The sequence below is a fragment of the Bos indicus genome, chromosome 18, assembly GCF_029378745.1.
Source record: "Bos indicus isolate NIAB-ARS_2022 breed Sahiwal x Tharparkar chromosome 18, NIAB-ARS_B.indTharparkar_mat_pri_1.0, whole genome shotgun sequence".
Taxonomy (NCBI): domain Eukaryota; kingdom Metazoa; phylum Chordata; class Mammalia; order Artiodactyla; family Bovidae; genus Bos; species Bos indicus.
The window spans coordinates 40165083-40186393 of NC_091777.1; the positions used below are offsets into that span (position 1 = coordinate 40165083).

General features: G+C 41.2%; 1 protein-coding gene across 4 annotated transcripts; it reads left to right on the forward strand.

Moving 5' to 3' along the window:
- Positions 1–115: 115 nt before the first annotated feature.
- ZNF19 (zinc finger protein 19) lies at positions 116–20908 on the forward strand. Of its 4 annotated transcripts, none has more exons than XM_070770872.1 (5): positions 116–217; positions 2827–2890; positions 5497–5623; positions 6168–6281; positions 7397–20908. In XM_070770872.1, the coding sequence occupies exons 2-5, from the start codon at positions 2858–2860 to the stop codon at positions 8482–8484; spliced, it is 1362 nt and encodes a 453-aa protein (XP_070626973.1). In that variant the 5' UTR covers positions 116–217; positions 2827–2857; the 3' UTR covers positions 8485–20908. The 4 variants fall into 4 exon arrangements, with proteins under 4 accessions (XP_070626973.1, XP_070626974.1, XP_070626975.1 ...); XM_070770874.1 differs by having other exon boundaries at positions 148–217; positions 2827–3085; XM_070770873.1 differs by lacking the exon at positions 6168–6281.
- Positions 20909–21311: the final 403 nt, after the last annotated feature.

Consider the following 21311-nt stretch of genomic DNA (forward strand, 5'->3'; position numbering starts at 1 on the left):
AAATGGAAGGAAATTCTAAATTTCAGCTAGAGATTAGCTTAACGATAAGCTTTTTCTATTTGATATCGTCCGTTAAAGTCACGCGCCTGGAGAGGAAAGCCAGGGACCACAGAGACGTGTGCTGTGGCTTCCTAGAGAGGAAGTTCGCGATACTTGGGTGCCACGGCCGACGTAGTGACGCACTTCTGCTCACACCACATATTGCCCTTTTCCTGAGGTGAGTTTCTGGGTCTTGTCGCCTCAGCGAGCCTGCTGGGAGCACACCTTTCACCCTGGAGAAGGCTGTCCGCTTAGTCCCTCGTGTCCAGGTGGAGGGAGTCGGGCGGCGCCACCTGGTCCGGGGAGCTAACGCGCCCGCCGGCCAGTCTCCCCCAGCCCGCGGTGCCTTCGCCCCAGTCCTTAGTGGCCGCCTTGTGTAAGGCTGTGGATGAAAAGGAGACGCCGTTTGATCTCACACAGCCACAGCCTCCCCTGCTCCCTGGGCTGCTGCTGCTGCTGCTAAGTCGTTTCACTCGTGTCCGACTCTGTGCGACCCCATAGACCGCAGCCCACCAGGCTCCCCCGTCCCTGGGATTCTCCAGGCAAGAACACTGGAGTGGGTTGCCATTTCCTTCTCCAATGCTTGAAAGTGGAAAGTGAAGTCGCTCAGTCGTGTCCGAATCTTCGCAACCCCATGGACTGCAGCCCACCAGGCTTCTCCGTCCATGGGACCCTCCAGGCAAGAGTACTGGAGTGGGGTGCCATTGCCTTCTCCCTGGGCTAGCAACTACTAACTGAGCCGCTAAATGCTAGTTGCTGTTCTAGGTTCCCAAGATGCAGCTGCGAATGAGAGGGCCGTGGGCCCCTCTCCCAGGGACCTTTCAGTTTAATTAAAAGTCCTCTGTTAATCCAGTGCGATCATTCTTGACGTGCACAAGTTCTTGCAGGACTTGATCTCTTACAACTTCACCTTCGTCTTAAGCACATTCCCCTTGATTCTTTGGACTTTCACTTCAAGAACATGTTTCTGCACATACTGTTAACTTTGGAAAGATTTTCCTTTCAACTTGAGTAATTCCTATTCTTAAGCTTCCGCATCTAGGATAAGGTATCCCTGTCACTAGTCACGATTGTGGTCTTAAAGCTAATTCCGAGGATCTTTGATTCTTATTTGTGTTTCTTTTAGTTTAAGCCCCGTGAAGGAAGGGATCACACCCTTCTTTCTCTACTGTTTGTCCTGTGTCTCACACTTGGCCTGGAATGAAATAAGTTTGTGATAAATGTTGGATAAAGAAAACACAGTGTCTTAAACGGAGAGAGGTGGTATACAAGAAAGAGAATACAGTGCTAGTGGAGTGTGTAGCCAGGGGCCCTGACCTGGTCTGTAGAGACAGGCTGTGGTGAGCTGGCAGTTACCTATATGAACAGAGGGCCGACTTCTGAAAAGTGTTGCACACAGTCTATCAGTTACAAAGGTTCTAAAGGTTGGAGAAGAGTGGTTCATGCAGAGGAAACAGCAGGTACAAAGGTCCTAAATTAGCATTATAGAGAAGCTGAAAGGCCAGTGTGGCAGATGAGGCTAGCAGGAAATGGCCACATGCAGTGAATTTCATTTGGGAAAACCCTGGCTTTTTGGTAGGATATGACTGCGGAACAAGAATACAAAGTGTCTGTAGGGGATCAGCCCTGGGATTTCTTTGGAAGGAATGATGCTAAAGCTGAAACTCCAGTACTTTGGCCACCTCATGCGAAGAGTTGACTCATTGGAAAAGACTGATGCTGGGAGGGATTGGGGGCAGGAGGAGAAGGGGACGACAGAGGATGAGATGGCTGGATGGCATCACTGACTCGATGGACGTGAGTCTGAGTGAACTCCGGGAGTTGGTGATGGACAGGGAGGCCCGGTGTGCTGCGATTCATAGGGTCGCAAAGAGTCGGACACGACTGAGCGACTGATCTGATCTGATCTGATCTGTAGGGGATGATATAATTAAAGTGGTGACCCAGACATTTTTGCCTGTTGAAGTGGTCTTTTCATGGTCTTTTGCTAATTGGTTTCTGGTTATCACTGGGTCCTAGAAGAGGGTGGTGAACAGAAAAAGATGTGTGCCCCAAGATCAAGAAAAGGAAACCTTACTTTAAGATGATTTTTCTGATTTGGGGGGCTACCTTTATCTGTTTTTTTAGCCTTAGAATCCCTTTATTGAGTTCTAAAAGAAAAAATCCTGTTGGGATTACTGTTGGAAGCAATTTGATGTAGTTATTAAAAGCTTGGCCTCTGGAAATCAGGCCCATCTGGTTTGGGATCCAAGTTCATCCATCCACTGGCTGAGTGACCTTCATAGAGAAAATTATTCTCTTAAGACTGTTTTCTTATTTGGGAAAAAGAAAAGGTTTAAAGAATTATTGAGGTGATTGAATGAGTGGATATATATTTATCATCCAAAAACATATTTCTTTTTTTTTAACCATTTATGTTCTCAGTAAAAGTTTATTTTTAAAAATAAAGATCTAGGTTGCTTCTTACAGGGTTTGCTTTGAGTTTTCTGATGTCTTGCTTGTTTGCTTTTTGTGTATTCGTGTTCCCCTGTTCTCATGTCTTAGGACAGACAGTGTTGCACGATGTTGGTGAGTACAAGCTCTGGTACCCAAGGTCAAGTTACTTACCTTTCAAAATCTTAATTTCCTAAGAATTCAAACCTCATGGCATATTGTGGGGAAATATTCATATACCATTTACTCAGTGGCATTTAGTAAATGGTTGTTGCTGTTATTGGCAGATTTGTTTTAAAAAAGAGCCTTTTTCTGGATTGGCTCACTTTTGTTTCTCTTTGCTTCTTCCCTCAGCCCCTGCCCTTCATTGAGAGAGAGCTCAATAATGGCTGTCATGCCCCTGAAAGTCTGGCACCAGGTGAGCTGTGATTCCCTCAGGTCAGCCTTGGAGAGATCTGATGTGAAGAAAGAGGGGGATGAGAGAGATGATTCTGGCAAGAAGTCTTAGAGCCTAAGCAATCGGAAGACCCTTGTTGATTCTCATCAGTAGGACTGGATGCTGGGGGAAAGCTGATGACGCGGGAATGAGCAGCCAGAAGTCCAGCAACAGTGGGTGCGTAGAGTGTCCAGGGATGCAAAAGGATAGTCTCCTGTACTCTGAGGATCTCTGTTGAGCTAGTGGGTTCCCAGGTTTAGTGGTTCCTCCTGCAGAGGGCCCTGTGAGAATGAGGGACTCAGATTGGCATTGTAGGTGTCCATTACACAGTGGGAGTAATCAAGATCAGGGAGACCACAAGGTTTTTGGGAAGCAGGGGTAGAGCAGTAGCGAGAAGAAGACAAGAAGAAGGGAGCTTGTACCATTTATTCAGAAGTTGACTTGGCTAATCAAGGCAGGGGCCTATGACAGGAAAAATCTGCACTAGGACAAAACACCTGAAGTTAGGGATCCTATAAAGCCTCTGTGACATTGTGGCCTTGAGCCAGTCACTTAGCTTCTTTGCACCTTAACTTCATCTGTAAAGTGAACATTAAATACATATATAGGATAAGGAAATTGATTTCTTGAGTTGATTTCACTTTTTGAGACTGATGAATTGCTGGGTGTTCCTTAACTATTTCCTTCTTTCTGAGATTTATTTATCTACTAACTCAGCATCTATGAACCATATCCCAGGTCCCTGTCCTGGATTTCTGATATCTGGCTTGTCCCTCTGCCTGACATTGTCTACCCTGCTGCTCCCATCTTCTGATATTACAAAAGTTGTCAGTTACTGGTATCACCGGGTCACAAGCCTGACCACTCAGTTTCTAGGTTGCTGAGTAGTTGTTGACTCTGTTCTCGCTTGATACCATTTTCAGAGTCTGACTCTTTCTGGCTACTCTATCTTCCATTTGTCCCATCTTTTATATTGACCTCCTTCAGGGTTTATCATTCCTTTTCTTAGATTTTGTTTGCAGAGCTTCCTAGATAGTTTATCTGTACAGTCTTGTGCTTTCCCCTCATCATTTGTTACCTGATAGAGCTTGGTTTCCTGAGCTCGGATTTTATCCTGTAGTCCAGGATTCTTGGACTTTAGTGCACATAAGAATCACCTGGAGGGCTTATGAAAGCACAGATTGGACTCGGATGGGGCCTGTGAATTTGCCTTTCTGGCAAGTTCCTAGGTGATCCTGCTAGTGTGGTGGGCTACCACACCTTGAGAACCATTGTTGTAGTTCCTGATGACTCATTCAAGGAAGTCATTCAGTTGACTGAGTCAGTTTGTCCTTACAAGTCCATGATTGTATAGCTGGCTGAGGATGGATTCAATGCAGGACAGGCCTAGAATTGGAGTTAAGTATTCCTAGCAGGTACTAGTGAACTGATTGTATGATAGTGAAGAGGAATCCGATTCCAGAAATATTTAGAAAATAAAATTGACAGGATTTGATTACTGACTACTTATTGGAAATGAGCAGTGAGTAGGGCAAATTAGTCCTGGATGAATCTCAAATTTCTAACTTAGGAGACTGGGATGAAATTCATACTATTTCTGTGTTGAGAAACAACACTTTCACTCTCTGTGCTGGTTAGTTACATGAAGATAGAGCAGTTTGGCAGGAGGCAGATAGAGTGGATTCATTTGGTGTTAGATGGTGACAGTGCTGACGAGATCTGCAGAGTCAAGTTGAGGTATTAAAAGGTGGAGGGGCATTCCCTGCATATTTAGGAAACCAAGTTTGATACCAAAGTCTGGGGAATGAATAAAAATTCTAAGCCAGATCCTGAGCTTTCTGGCAAGGTAGAGTGGGGCCATCAGGGATGGGAAACAGTGGCTATTGAAAAAGCATGATACTTAGTTGACAGAAACATTTACAGATTGTTTTGGAGGTGTATGAAGAAAAGCAGTTAAAAGAACTACCCAGCAGCAATTTGATTCCAGAAGCATATTCTCCCAGGAAAACCCATCTGGAAGCAGAATACACTGTCCCATGCAGCACTGAGTTCTCTCTGCTGGACATTCTTGAGCACAGGCTGCACAACCCCTTCTTCAAGCAGGAGATGAGGGTCGGATGAGGCCAGTCATCAGGGCAAACCATGACTCTGTTCCTGTCATTTGAACTTGAGGTCTGGGGTAGAATGAGCATGCGTGGGGAGCATATGGATTGATTGGGCACATGGGGCAATGAAGGGGAACAGGTTGGTCCTCCAATGTCACTTCTGAGTAGGTGTCTGAAGAGATTAAAGCTAACTGTTAGCTTGTAGGTGCAACAATAAAAGATTGAAAGTTTTATAGAATCAAAGAGATTTTGCTCTAGGGATTTTAATTCATGGGAGACTTTCCAGGGTTTTCAAAACATGATGTTATGTTTCATGAGACTAAATTTTGTGTCCAAATGGAAGCTCTAACTTTTAGTGAGAGAAGTTCCAGATTTTTTGTTGTAGCAACAGTCATTTAACAATCAGCTCACTGTCCCTGTCCCTGTGCCCCACACCCTGAGCCAGAGAATTGGCTCTGGCATAGCAGGAACCTCTTGTTTTAGGAGGTAGTGACCTTTGAGGATGTGGCTGTTTACTTCACCCGGACAGAATGGGCTGGCCTTTCTCCTGCACAGAGGGCCCTGTACAGAAGTGTGATGCTGGAGATCTATAGGAGCTTGACATCCTTGGGTAAGGCTGCTTTTCTCTTGGTGCTCAGATCTGTGCTTTCCTGTTTCCTTTTTTCCTCCTTATCAGCCAGGGGTGTGGTGTGGAAAGTGGGGAATTATCTCTTATACCCTCCATGGTCCTGGGACTGAGACCAAATGACCCACTTGAGAGGTATTGGGTAAGTCTTGGGTCAGTTTGGTCCCAATGTAGGGAATTGTTGTCGCCTGGTATGAGTATGCTCCATCCTCCCAGGGCTTCTGCAGGGTAAGTAGTGTCTGTTGTTAGATAAGTTTTCGCCTTACTTTTGTCTCCCTGTAGTCTAGGGAAGGGTATGACCCCTTCCCTTTGTTTGCATATGTCCCTCAGGATCACTAACTTACTCGTGGGTCTAGTTTTAGGAAGCCATCACAAATGCTTATTTTCCACTTAAGCAAAAATCTTGGCTTTCCCCAGTCCTGAGCCCTTTACTGTGGATCTGTTCTAGTCTCACTGAGAGTCTTGAGCTTTTCATTCTTTTGACACAGCAGACACAGGACTGACAGGTGCCATTTTCTGCCCTTTTCAGGATACCCAGTTCCCAAACCTGCGTTAATCTCACTTCTAGAGAGAGGGGATTTGCCTGTGGGCCTGGAGACACAGGATAATCCTCCTGCACAGGGTACCAGAGACATCTATAAAAGTAAGTGAGGCAGTGACTATAGAGCTTTACAGAGCAGTATGTTTTAAATGAACCATGCTGGGAAGGATTTAAATAGATGATTTCTTAAAATAGCCAAATATGAAACCATTTCCACCAACCATAACTCTTTTCCACATATTTCCAATTAATGCATCTCATAATTCTCAGATCTATTTCCTTGTCAACCGTTCTCTACCTGTAAATATTTGACACTTTGATTTTATTAGCCTTATCTGAACAGCAGGCTGATGTTGGGAGTTTAGTAATCTCTAAAATCTCTGTTGTGAAAGTGAAAGTGTTAGTCACTCAGTTATGTCCAACTCTTTGTAACCCAATGGACTGTAGCCCACCAGGCTCCTCTGTCCATGGAATTCTCCAGGCAAGAGTACTAGAGTAGGTAGCCATTTCCTTTTCCAGGGGATCTCCCCAACCCAAGGACTGAACCCAGGTTTCGTGCATTGCAGGCAAATTCGTTACTGACTGAGCCACCAAGGATAGTTACATATGGGGCATATGTTTTCAGATCCCCAGTGGATGCCTGAAACTGCAGGTAGTATCAAACCCTATGTAGTTATCCCTGGGTATCCACAGGGGATTGACTCCAGGACCTTTGTAACTGTGGGGTCTGCTTTCTTGGGTACAGAAAATCAACTATGTATCTATCATGTCTTTTTTTATATATGCATACCTGTGATAAATTAGACACAGTAAGAGAATATCCAGGTTGCCAGTGTCACTCCTCTTGCATGTTGGAGCCATTATGAAGTAAAATAAGGGTTACTTGAATACAAGTACTGAAATCCTGCAAAGGTCTATCTGATAACTGAATCAGCTACTTATTAATAGGCAGGTAGCATATACAAAAGGATGAGTTACATCTGGTTGGAGTAGGTTGGTGCTAGGTTTCATGCTATTCAGAACAGTGCACAATTTAAAACTTAAGGATTATTTATTTCTGGAACTTTACATTTAATATTTTTGGATTGTGGTTGACAGGGAAACTGAAACTATGGAAAGAGGGACTGCAGATAAGGGGAACCACTATAATTTTCAATATTCTTTTGTTTTTGCTATAATTCTTAGGTGGCATTTTTGTTTTCTGTTTGTTATATCAGATTCCAGGACCCACATGGACAGTGAGTTAACACCAACATGGGGAATTTCTGAAGAAAGAGACTTGATGATGTCACATGGGCCACAGAAGAATGTTCTTAACAAAAGCAGCTTCCTAGAAACATGTGAACTGGAGCAACACCAGGAAATCCCTACAGTGAAAAATATTAGAGGAAAGGTTCTAAGAATCCACTACGATAGGAAGCCCTTCAGATGTGAGGAGTGTGGGAAATGCTTCAGCTATTTTTCTTACTATGTTAGACATCAGAGAATCCACACTGGGGAGAAACCCTTTGAGTGTAATGAGTGTGGAAAAGCCTTTAATGGCAATTCTTCATTAATTCGACATCAGAGAATCCACACCGGTGAGAAACCCTATCAGTGTGAAGAGTGTGGGAGAGCCTTTAATGATAATGCAAATCTGATCAGGCATCAGAGAATCCACAGTGGGGACAGACCCTATCTCTGTAGGGAGTGTGGAAATGGTTTCACCAGTAGTTCTGAGTTTATTATACACCAGAGAATTCACACTGGAGAGAAACCTTATGAATGTAATGAGTGTGGAAAAGCTTTTGTTGGTAATTCACCACTTCTGCGACATCAGAAAATCCACACTGGAGAGAAACCATATGAGTGTAATGAGTGTGGAAAAAGCTTTGGAAGGACTTCTCATCTTAGTCAGCATCAGCGTATTCACACAGGGGAAAAGCCTTACTCTTGTACAATATGTGGGCAAGCCTTCAATTTCCATACAAAATTAACTCGGCACCAGCGAGTCCACAGTGAGGTGAAACCTTTTGACTGTATATGTTGTGGAAAAGTGTTTAGTACTCAGGCTCAGTTGAAAAGGCATCTAAGAATCCATATTCAGGAGACCTCCTGTGATGAGTGTGGAAAAGTCTTCACTAGCAAAAGAAATCTGCTTCAGCATCAAAGAGTCCATACTAGAAAGAAACCCCGTGAATACGTCAAGTATGAAAAAACCTTTAGGACATCTTCCCAGCTAGATTGTGCTCACCCTGGAGAGAAGCCTGTGCTGGATGTTGGTTGTTTTGGGCTCCCAGAATTTTTTACCCCCTTTTACTGGTAACAGTACACTATATTTCCTTTGCCTTCCATCTTCCACTCGGGTAGAATGTGTGACACAGGCCCAGCTTAGCTGCAGATTATTTCCCTCAAACTATAGCTGTTGGTTCACATGTCAGTAGATGACCCAGGATAGTCCAGTTAGAATCCCAGACTGAGTTAATAACCCTCCTAATGTTGAGCGTGGCCCTGGCCACAGCAACCAGACAGCAGACTGTGGCCCTGTAATCCTTTCACCTTCCAGTTGCAAACTTTTGGCATTTGTACTTTTTAAGAGTCAAAGATACGTGAACAATGCGGCCTCCTAATGGATGGTTTCACCGGCTTCCTGGTGTTTGGAGAACCATGTGCACCCATGTGGACTTTGGAAAGCCTGCCAGTTATGAATTCCATGGTATTGAATAATCCTTGAAACTCCCATTTCTTCATTGAGCAAGGATTTCCTTACACCCTTAGCATTTGGTGTCTGTTCTTTGCAGCACAGGGAGGAGAGGCTGGAAAAATGAGCGGTTTGGGGGAGTGGTTGATTAATGTGGCCGGGGGTAGGCTTGAAACCTGAGCTCCCACCTCCCAGGAACAAGAGAGGTCTGTGGGCCTTGCAAGGGCACAAGACCTGTTCTGAGCCAGTCTCTTGAGATGCAAGAACCTGATGTTCAAGGCTGGAGCCTGGAGTTTACCACCATCATCATCCTTGCTCTTCGGCAAATGGAAGAACTTGCTGTGGCTGGATAGCAAGAGCATTTGACAGGTAGCTGTAGCCACCGACTCTTAAGTAAATCTCTTTTTACCTTGTGCTTTAGATTCTGTGCTGTACAATGGGATCTGCTGCTTTCACCAAGCCAGAATCTGTCCACATGTCCAAGTACAGCACCTCAGCTTTCCTTAAGGAGCTACATCTCACGTGCTTCCAGTCCAGACAGTATCAGAGGGCTGACCCCACACTCCACCCATCTGGAAGATGCTTATATGATGCATGTCTAGCCAGTTCCATTTTCTGTCCTCTGATTGCTATGAGGGTGAGAATGTTATCCAAGCCAGGCCAAAGGCATTCCAAGTCATGAGTTTTCATGGAACCCTAGTGAAGGAGAAACCATTCCCAGTAGAATGGACTTTGAGCTTGTGTCATCCTGGAGGTGCTGGGTGAGAGACTGCCTGAGTGGAGTCACTGTAAGGCACTCAGCAGGACTGACAGTCAGAGAGGGGCCAGGTCACACACTATGTGAGCCCTTGGATCTGACACTTCTGAACCCACTCTTCAACTTGTCTCTTGTAAAGATTGCTTTCTATCATCTATAATATAATTATTTCACTTGAGTGTGTCTAGTCCCTTGTAATCAAAAAAGCCCTGACACATCAGGATCATTGATTGTTGAGGCTTCCTCTGGCATGGTGCCTCTGATGGGTGGGGCATGTTTAGGGGAGGTGGAGACAGTAGGAGCAGTCAGGTCTAAGGGGAGCTGCCAGACAGCTCTCCCTAATTTCTTGATGTCCCAGAACACTGAGAGGAGAACTAGCAGGGAGAAAGGGCCAGAGGATGGTCAGTTGGTCTGTTTGTATTTTCCGTATTTTAGGGTTTATTTTGTTTGTGTCTTTCACCTGTTGAAGTCTTTCAGCACATCTGCCAGAAACTCATGACAGCCTATTTACTTATTGGCTTCTTATACTGTATTTCATGAAAATCTATCAACTTTTTTTTTTACCTCTACCCTGAAACAACTGGTGATTCTTTAAGGACAAACATTTCCAGATTTCCAACAGAGTCATGACTGTCGCCAGGCCACTTTTATCAGCCTCATTGCCTTTTGTTTTTAAAAGTCCCTGTCTCTCCCTCCAGAATCTTTTTATTAAAACAGGAAGGTAGCTAGATATGGCAACCTACTGTACTATTTTGCCTGTGAAATTCCATGGACAGAGGAGCCTGTGTCCATGGGGTCACAAAGAGGCGAACATGACTGGGCAGCTAAACAACAAAAAAAGCTAGATGTGAGCAGAGAAAGGGGAGCATGGGCCAGATGGCAGGAAGCTATGCATCTTGTGCAGAGGAGAGGGGGATCCTTGGAACCTCCATACTGAAAGCCATACATTTGGAGATAAGTGTCCTGGAGGCAGAACAAAGAAATGTGGGGAAATGCAGGAATATCTGGTGTCTGAAAGTAACCTTTTGCTCATTATGCTTTCATTACAATAAAATAAGCCTTGCAGATAAGTGTCCATCCTGCACTGATGCCATGACATTTCTGATCAATGCTAAATAAGGACAAAAGTCCTTCTTTCCTCCAGGAAGATGGTGCTGCAATAAAAATCAGATAACTTGACCCCCAAACCCAGTGAATATTATGTTCCACATACCTGGCTTGCCAAAAAAACTCAGGGCAGCTATTCACCTGAGCCTGTCTGCTCTTCCCACTGGGAGGGTACTTTAACTTAAATAAATCCTTGATTTCTCTGTCTTATCTCTGAATTTTTCTGGGATAAAACAAGAACCTTTCACTAAGAACACTTTCAGGGTTACCTCAATCTGTCTTCCGAATAGCAATTCTTAGGACCCCAAATAAATTATTTTGTTTTTTGTCTCCTGCATTATGTTATTTTATATTTTAACACTTAGCAATATATATGTAGAGTCATCTTTGTCTCTGCTTGGGTTTGTGGTTCATTTCTTTGAATAGCTAAACTATTCCATTGCCTATGTAGGATGGGAAAAATGATTTTCCCTATACTTCATTCTTGGCTGAGGCCCCGTCTGTAGTGACCTCATAAAAAGGTAACTTCTGATGGATTTATAGATATGTGTTTGCAGTTTAAAAAATTAATCAGCCTAAAATAATTCTTACATTAAACAGGCATATTTGGGGTGCATATGCTCTTGCCCTTCACATGTCAGTGCCCCAATATGCTTATGCTTTCATCTACAGAAGAACATCCTAATATCTTTAAGCTTTTACCCATTATGAATACAGCTGATGTATATAATTTATGGCAGTTTGAACACAGTTTTTCAAAACAATTGTCTAAATACTGGAGGTCTGGTTTTTATATCCATGGTAGGACTTGTTTAGTTAAAGGAAAAATTTCCAAACTGTCTTCCAGAATGATTGTACCTGTACTCCACCAGCAGAGAAATAGAGTTCCTGTTCTTCCCCCCTCCAGCAATAGCTATTGTCATGTTTTGAAGTTTAGCAGTTCTAATAGATGTGCAGTACTGTCACGTTCTGATTTGTATCTCCCTAATGGTATGTGACGGAGAAGGCAATGGCACCGCACTCCAGTACTCTTGCCCGGAAAATCCCATGAATGGAGAAGCCTGGTAGGCTGCAGTCCATGGGGTCACTAAGATTCAGACACGACTGAGCGGCTTCAGTTGCACTTTTCACTTTCATGCACTGGAGAAGGAAATGGCAACCCACTCCAGTGTTCTTGCCTGGAGAATCCCAGGGACGGGGGAGCCTGGTGGGCTGCCGTCTATGGGGTCGCACAGAGTCAGACACGACTGAAGCGACTTAGCAGTAGCAGCAGCAATGGTATGTGATAGGGAAGGAAATGGCAACCCATTCCAGTATTCTTGCCTGGAGAGCCTCATGGACAGAGGAGCCTGATGGGGTACATACAGTCCATGGGGTTGCAGAGAATCAGACACGACTTACCAGCTGAACAACAACAGTTTTTGTGATGTTGAGTGTATTCTTGTGTGCTTATGTCTGCTCTGCATATCTTCTTTGGCCAGGAGTCTGTTCTGATCTTTGCCCATTTTTAATGAGGTTTTTTGTTCTAGAGTTCTTAGGACAAAATGAGAACAAATCCTTTACTAGATATGTGTTTTGCAAACATCTTTCTATTTGCGGGTTTGTCTTGGCTTTCTGAATAAGATCTTTCACAGAATAGAAGTTTCTAATTTTATAAAATCCACATTATTAACTTTTTTGTTATAGGCTTTTGGTGGTGTGTGTGAAAGTCATCCCCAGATCCAAGGTCATATAGATTCCTTTTTTTTATGTTTTCTTTCAGAATTTTTATAGTTTCCTAATTTAAGTTTGTCTGTGGACAATTTGGGGTAAGTTTGGGTGTAAGTTATAAAGTTTGTCTATATTCATTTCATCACATGTGTTTTCTAATTAATTACTTGGTGTATAGTGTCTAGTTTCCCTAACACCATTCTTTTCAGGGGACTGTCCATGTTGTATGTTCTTGGCCCTTTTCTCATGAATTAACTATCTGCATGTGAGTTTTTTGCTGGGCTTGCTCTGTATTCTTTTCCTTTATTGCACATCTGTGTTTGTGACAGTTCCACACTGTTTTTGTTACTTTAGCTCCACGATATAGTTTGAAGTCGGAGGCAGACTTCTGACCCAGCTGTTTTCTTTTTTCTCAGGATTTCTTTGGCTGTTCAGGGTCCTTTCTGGTTCCATACAAATATTAAGATGATTATTTCTAGTTTTATGAAAAAAGCCTTTGAAAATCTGATCAAGAATGCATTGAATCTACAGATGGCTTTGGGTAGAATGGACATTTTAGTAATAGTAATTCTTCCAGTACATGAGCTCAGAATATTTTTCTATTTTTTATGTCTTCTTTCATTTTTTAAATCAGGGCTTTATAGTTTTCCAAGTACAAGTAGGAGTCTCATATCCTTGGTTAAAATTATCCTAGATTTTCTTTTCTTTTCTATGAAGTTATAAGTAGGATTGCTTTTTAAATTTATCCTTCTCATGGTTCGTTATTAGTGCATAGAAAGTTAGCTGATTTTTATATATTAATTTTCTATTTTGCAACTTTATTGAATTTTATTCCAGCAATTTTTTTTTAATGTGAAGTGAAGTGGAAAATTGTAATTCAAAATCCCACTCTTGGGCTTTCCTGGTGGTTCAGTGGCTAAAACTCTGCTCCCAATGCAGGGAGTCTAGGCTTGCTCCCTGGTCAAGGAACTAGATCCCACATGCCACAACTAAGACCTGATGCCTCCAAATAAATTATTTTTAAAATTATTAAAAAAATAAAATCCCACTGTTTCTACTGTATTTCAGGTCATCCATAATACCAAAGACATGGTGGCTCCTAATGTAATCTTCTTATGATATGTCTTACTAACTTGTGGCCCCTACAAGGCCAGTTAATATCACAACTTTGGTTAAACTGGATCTAGGTAAGTCTCATTTATAACAGAGTTAAGGTCTTCTGTTTTTCTGGCATGGTATTGACATGGTTGTTTTGAAAAGTAAATTACCTTCTAATAATTTCACACAAAATTTCATAGCAGTAAAAAGTATTCACATTTGCCACTTCACACAGAATACTCTAGTATGTTTTACCCACAACAGAAATTCTCTCCTCAGAATGACACATAACCCTCCAATCAAGAAATTCTGTGGTTCCCACATTATAATTTAATCCACAAGCCCACTTCAACTTTTAACAGTTGTCCAAATGTGTGAAAATAATTTTTTCTGTTCTGATCCAGTTTTCTTGTTTTGGAATGATTACTTAGATTTTCCCTTATTTTTATAACCTTGATGGATTTAAAGCCCACAAGATGAACATGTGATCTGGGTGGCCTTCTCTATATGGCTTTTTTTCTACTGAGAACATTTTCAGTGTTCATCCATATTGTAACAATTATCAGTACTTAATTCATTTTTCTGTATTGTGATTAAAAATATATAACATGACAGTTACCATTTAAACATTTTAAGTGTACAGTTCTGTGGCATTACCTACCTTTATACTGTTGTACAAATATCCTCACCCTCCATCTCCAGAACTTTATCTTTCTCAAGTAAAACTATCTGTTAACATGGTGCCCTCAGCCCCTGGAAACCACATTATTTTTGTCCTCTCTGGATATCTGTGTAAGTGGAATTGTACAATATTTGTATTTCTGTGACTGACTTATTTCACTTAGTGTGGTGACTTCAAGCTTCATTCACGTTGTGGCATGTTTGAGAATTACTTTAGTTTTAAAGGCTGAATCATATCCCATTGTGTTTGTTCATTTGTACCATATCTTGTTTTTCATTCACCTTCATATCTTCATTTTCATTCAGTGGGTAGTTGAATTTCTTCCACCTTTGTCTATTGTGAATAATGCTGCTATGAAATGGTTGTACAAATACCTGTTTCAGTTTCTGCTTTCAAATATTTAGGATATTTATACTGGAGTGAAATTGATATATTAACTTTAAGTTTTTAAGGAACTACCATATTGTTTTCCATAGTGAGATTTGTATAGCTTTGCAAAAATCTTCCCAAATGTCTTGCAAAGTAGCTGTATATCCATTTCACCAGCAGTGAAGGATAGTTTCTGTTGTTCCTCACACTTGCATCAATTGGTATCATTTTTTTTTTTTTTTGAGTTCAGCAGTTTTAATAGTTGTACAGTACTTCCTCATTGTTTTAATTTGTAATTCCCTAAAGGTATGTGATACTGAACAGAGGGTAAAGCGTCTGTCTACAATGTGAGAGACCTGGGTTTGATCCCTGGGTTGGGAAGATTCCCTGGAGAAGGAAATGGCAACCCACTCCAGTACTTCTTGCCTTGAAAATCCCATGGATGGAGGAGCTTGGTGCAGGCTACTATCCATGGGGTCTTAAAGAGTCGGGCACGGCTGAGCGACTTCACTTCACTTCACTTAACTATCTTCATTGGCCAAGTAGGTCTCCTGTTCAGATATAAAGCCATTTCTAATGGGGCTGTTTGTTCTATAGTTGTTGGTATAATTTGAGTACAAATCCTTTATCAGGTAAGTGTTTTGAAATTCGTTTTCTTTCCATTTGTGGCTTGTCATGGAATTTGAGTTTTGAAACTTAGTGGATTCATCAGACCTCTCAGATGGGCACAGGGCCTCAACTGAAAGGTCTGAGTGGATGAAGCCTGCACTTCCCAGCAGGCAGAGCCAAGTCTGCCTCTCTGACTTTTGAGGTACCTGCATGTTCATCTGGAGGACTTGATTCCATGCAGCTGACAGGAGCTTGGTTGTCTCAGGATTCGCCAGGGCTTTGACTTCCAAACTGTGCCTGGCTGAGTTAAAACGCAGACAGAAGTTCAGTCTCCTCAAGACACACTCACATGTGCAGACAGGAGTTCAGTGTTTTCAAGACCTGCTGGGAGGCACTGCTGCAGGAGTAAAAAGCAAAGAAAAAGTGTGGTGAAGCTTCCTGTATGTGGCTGACTCTTGGGTGGGGGGCAGTGATCCATTTTCACAGGAGCCAGAAAAGGACTTGATGTGGAAAATTGTGGATTTTTGGTAATTTTGTGTGTGGTGTGGACAGTTTCCAGTGTCTTTGGTGTGTAGTATCTAGTTTCCTGGGCATCAGTTTATTGAGGGGACTTGATCCTAGTGTATGTCCTTGAGTTTACTTCTGGGTTCTCTGTTCTGTTCCTCTGGTGGGTGTGCCTGTTTTTGTGCCAATTCCACACTGTTTTGGTTCCTGAAGCTTTGTGGTGTAATTTGAAGTCAGGGAGTAAGTCGACTCCAGCTGTGCTTTCTTCTTTAGAATCGCTTTGGCTCTTTCAGGTCTTTTTTGGTTCTACACACATGGTAGAATTGTTAATTCTTTTTCTGTGAAAAATGCCATTTTAATTGTGTTTGAATTGAATGTGTACACTGCTTTGGCTGGTGGAATGTTTTAACAATAGTCTTCCAATGCTCAATCATGGAATGTTTTTGTTTATTTCTTCTTCAGTTTCTTTATTACTGTCTTCCAATTTTCATTTTGCAAGTGTTTCATTCACATCATTCGTTAAATTTACACCTAGATATTTTCTTTTTGATGCAGTTGTAAATGCGATTGTTCTTAATTTTTCTATCTGATACTTCTTTATTAGTGTGTTAAAAACTCAACTGACTTTTGTGTATTACTTTTGTATTATACAGCTTTACTAAATTTATGTATTACTTGTAACTTTTGGAAGTTTGATGTGAAAAATTGTAATTCAAAAATCTCATTATTTCTACCACATTCTAAGTCATCCACAACACCCAAGACATAGTGGCTACTAATATAATCTTCCCACAGTACCTCTTAATAATATTTGGATTCCTATAAGAGTAATTAGCTTAACCATTTTAGGAGAGCTGAATGTGGGTAGGGCTTGGCACCTATCATGATGTTTGATGTCTTAATACTGTGTCAGAAAAGTAGATGACGTGTTTGTTTTGAAAAGTTATTTACTTTCTGCTAACTTCAAACATATAGAAAACTTGAAGTAGCAGTATAATGTATTCTTTATCTGAAGGTTCACATTTCCTGGGCTTCCCTGGTAGCTCATGATATCAGGGATAGGCTACCTGCTCCAGTATTCTTGGGCTTCCCTTGTGGCTCAGCTGGTAAAGAATTCACCTGCAATGTGGGAGACCTGGGTTCTATCCCCGGGTTGGGAAGATCCCCTGGAGAAGGGAAGAGCTACCCACTTCAGTATTCTGGTCTGGAGAATTCCATGGACCATATAGTCCATGGGGTTGCAAAGACTTGGACATGACGGAGCAACTTTTCACTTCACATTTCCCAGTCATCACTGATTTGCCACATTTGCCAGTTTAAATGATAATTTTCTTTATGTTTTACCCCCCAAAGGAACACTGTCCCGGGGAACGCCCCTGTAACCCCAGGATGAGAAATCATTATGATTTTTACCTTCTGATACAATCTGCAGGCCCACTTCTACCACTTGTCCCAAAGTATGAAAATGTCTTTTTCCATTCTGTCCAGTTTTCTTTTTCTGGAAGTGATCTTGAGACTTTCATTTTCACAACCTTGATGGATTTAAAGCACACAAGACGAGTATGATCTGGGTGGCCTTTTCTATATGGCTTCTTTCTAGGGTATTTTCAGTGTTCTGCATGTTGTAACTTGTGTCAATACTTCAGTCACATTTTCCATTGTGATTAAATCTATTGAACATAACATTTACCAGTTAAACCATTTAAAGTATATAGTTATATGACATTCACTACATTTTCATTGTTCAAATGTGTCCTCACCATCCATCTCCCATACTTTTTACGTTTTTCCAAGTGAAACTGCATCCATTAAACATTAACTCCATTTAACCCTTGACAGCTGCATTCTACCGTCTCTGAATTTCACTTCTCTGAATACCTCATAGAAGTAGAATCATATAATATTCATCCTTTTATGCCCAGGTTATTTCACTTAGCATAATGACTTTAAGGCTTATACATGATGTAGCATGTGTTTGAATTTCCTTCGTTTTTAAGGCTAAATAATATACCTTTGTGTATATATCACATTTTGCTTATTAGTTCATGTATCATGGACACTTGGGTTGCTTCCACCTTTTGGCCAGTGTAATGCTGCTGTGAATATGGGTGTACAAATATCTGTTTCACTCCATCCTTCAAACCTTTTGGATGTATATCCTGAAGTGGCATTGACAAATCATACATTAATTTATGTTTTTGACGAACCACCATACTGTATTCTTTTCCACAGCAGATGCACCATTTTACTCTATTTCTGTGTATGGCAGAATAATATGGAACTTTATAGATCCACCCTATGTCACTTATCTATTCATCCACTGATGGGTTATTTGAATTATTTCTACCATTAGGCCAATGTCAACAATGCTGCTATGAATATTCATCTATAAGTTTTTGTTTGAACAACTGTTTTCAGTTCTTTGTGGCATATACCTCGGCATGGAGTTCTTAAACCAAACTCGAATTGTACTTTACCTTTTTTGAAGACATGCTAAACTATTGTACATATTGTCCACACCATTTTACACTTTCACAAAAAACGTGTAAAGGTTCCATTTTCTCTACATTGTTGCCAACATCTTTGTTTGTTCTTGATTATAACCATTTATTGTATGTGAATGGATGTCCCTTTGTGGTTTTAATTTGCATTTCTATCGTAACATGAAAGAAGTATATGTAAGAAGGTTTTATTAGAATCTCAAACCTCAGGATACTGCTCAGTAGACATAGCTGTTGTATAACCAAACAGTATTAAACATTCCCCTTAAAACTATTAAACATATTCCCCTTAAACAAATTTTAAAAATCATTAAGCACAAAACAATACACCAAAATTTATTACAGTACACAACCACTTTATTAACCCATAGAAGTGTGTGCTCAGTTGTGTCTGGCTCTTTGCAATTTCATGGACTGTAGCCCGCCAGGCTCCTGTGTCCATGGAATTTTTCAATCTAGAATACCCAAGCCCACAATAAATTTGTGAAGGGTTTGAAGAAAAACCTACAAAACTACCAAAATAGTACTTAAAGCAAATATAATGTGTGTCATCATTAGTCTTAGATGCAATGTATTCATAGCCAATGACTTGAAAAATCATTGTGTCCCAACTGTAGTAACACTAATGACCAACATTAATTAAATCCCACCCATTAATCAAAATTGTTAACAATGCATTTACTGATCTACTAGCCCTATCAAATAGCGCAGTCAGTCAGTCAGTCAGATCAGTCACTCAGTCGTGTCTGACTCTTTGCGACCCCATGGACTGCAGCACGCCAGGCCTCCCTGTCCATCACCAACTCCCAGAGTTTACTCAAATTCATGTTCATTGAGTCGGTGATGCCATCCAACCATCTCATCCTCTGTTGTCCCCTTCTCCTCCCACCTTCAATCTTTCCCAGCATCAAGGTCTTTTCAAATGAGTCAGCTCTATGCATCAGGTGGCCAAAGTATTGGAGTTTCAGCTTCAACATCAGTCTTTCCAATGAACATTCAGGACTGATTTCCTTTAGGATGTACTGGTTGGCTCTCCTTGCAGTCCAAGGGACTCTCAAGAGTCTTCTCCAAAACCACAGTTCAAAAGCATCAATTCTTTGGCACTCAGCTTTCTTTATAGTCCAACTCTCACATCCACACATGACTACTGGAAAAAACAGCCTTGACTAGACGGACCTTTGTTGGCAAAGTAATGTCTCTGCTTTTTTAATATGCTGTCTAGGTTGGCCATAGCTTTTCTTCCAAGGAGCAAGCATATTTTAATTTCATGGCTGCAATCACCATCTGCAGTGATTTTGGAGCCCCCCAAAATAAAGTTTGCCATCGTTTCCACTGTTTCTCCATCTATTTGCCATGAAGTGATGGGACCAGATGCCATGATCTTTGTTTTCTGAATGTTGAACTTTAAGCCAACCTTTTCACTCTCCTCTTTCACTTTCATCAAGAGGCTCTTTAATTCTTCCACTTTTTGCCATAAGGGTGGTGTCATCTGCATATCTGAGGTTATTGATATTTCTCCCGGCAATCTTGATTCCAGCTTGTGCTTCATCCAGCCCAGAGTTTCATTATTGCAGTTTTAGCAGTTCTTCACCTATTATTCCTTCATGAAACAGGCTCTAATAGTCCAAAATGGATCTCATCCTGAATGAACAATATCACATTTCATCTATACTATACTATACAATTAAAGATATCTTGAGTGCCTTGTTCCTATTTCTAATCTTAATATTACTAATACTAGTCTCAATCTCCTCACTGCTCTCCCTCACATCAAATAAGAATGATATTTTTTATTTTCATATGCAATTCTGTGATCCATTTACAACAAATACGAGGTGTACTAGCATTAACCATCTCATTCCTAATTTTATCAGTGGTCCCAATACTTCATATAGTAAAACAACGAAGTATAACATAATAACCTCTTAGCCAGTGTTTATCCTGAGTACTTGTTCAGTTCAGTTGCTCAATCGTGTCCGACTCTTCGCGATCCCATGGACTGCAGCACACGAGGCTCCTCCGCCCATGGGATTTTCCAGGCAAGAGAACTGGAGTGGGTTGTCATTGTCTTCTCCGCCAGGCTTCTCTGTCCATCACCAATTCTTGGAGCTTGCTCAAACTTGTACATCTCATCGGTGATTGCCATCCAACCATCTCATCCTCTGTCATCCCCTTCTCTTTCTGCCTTCAATCTTTCGTAGCATCAGGGTCTTTTCCAATGAGTTAGTTCTTTGCATCAGGTGGCCAAAGTATTTGTAGGGGATCTATTAACAGCATACTTGTAGGGGACCTCTTAACAGTGACATGAATTGGAGGACAAACTGTTGATCACTCATTTATTATCATTTGACAAAGAGGATCTGTTCTGCATTTTCCTATAATTGTAGTCCTTATACCACTAACAAGCATTATTATAGAGAACCTCCTAAAATGAAGAGTCTTTGTAGTGTATTTATTAGTTTGTTCTTCTACAACAGAAAAGGAAAATAACATTTTTCCCTAAGACTCAAGGAAGATGTTCCAGCCCTCCATCAACACCCAAAGCTGAACTCTACTTCAACGATTCCCTGAACAACTTGCTTACGGAACATTTTACATTATCTTTAAGTACTGTGTAAGTATTTAAAAATGACATCTAAAAACTAATATTATGGTGTGCTTTGTGCATTTTGTGCCCTTCCACTAATGTAAATAAATATATATGCCTTCTCATGCATAGTATATGATATGTATAATCATGAATCATTTATGTATCCTATGTATATAAGTATGTACATCAGCCTGTTGATATTACATACACATTAACAATTCAACTCACATTAGGTTCCAGTCCCCACAAACATTCACAGGGGTAACTGAAGTGATTAATATTGCACAGGACATATTTTTTTAATCATGCATATCACATAAAGCTAATCATTCCCAGTCATCATGCTTATCATAATTACTAGGCAGAGCATAATTATCAAGCCGTGATAAATCATCAGCCCACCCAAAAATGTGCCTCTTTCCTTGTACTAGGCCAGTGAAGCATTAGGATTTCTATAAATGAACTATATCTGGCATCTGGTTCTTACTTCAAGATTATCTCACTTAAAATCACCCACTCTTTCCC

Bases quoted from the DNA above. Each gene is read 5' to 3' on its own strand.
- ZNF19 (XM_070770872.1), top strand. From the start codon at position 2,858: ATGGCTGTCATGCCCCTGAAAGTCTGGCACCAG. The intron at 5,624-6,167 runs GTAAGGCTGCTT...TGCCCTTTTCAG, and splicing joins TAGGAGCTTGACATCCTTGG to GATACCCAGTTCCCAAACCT. The intron at 6,282-7,396 runs GTAAGTGAGGCA...TTGTTATATCAG, and splicing joins TACCAGAGACATCTATAAAA to ATTCCAGGACCCACATGGAC.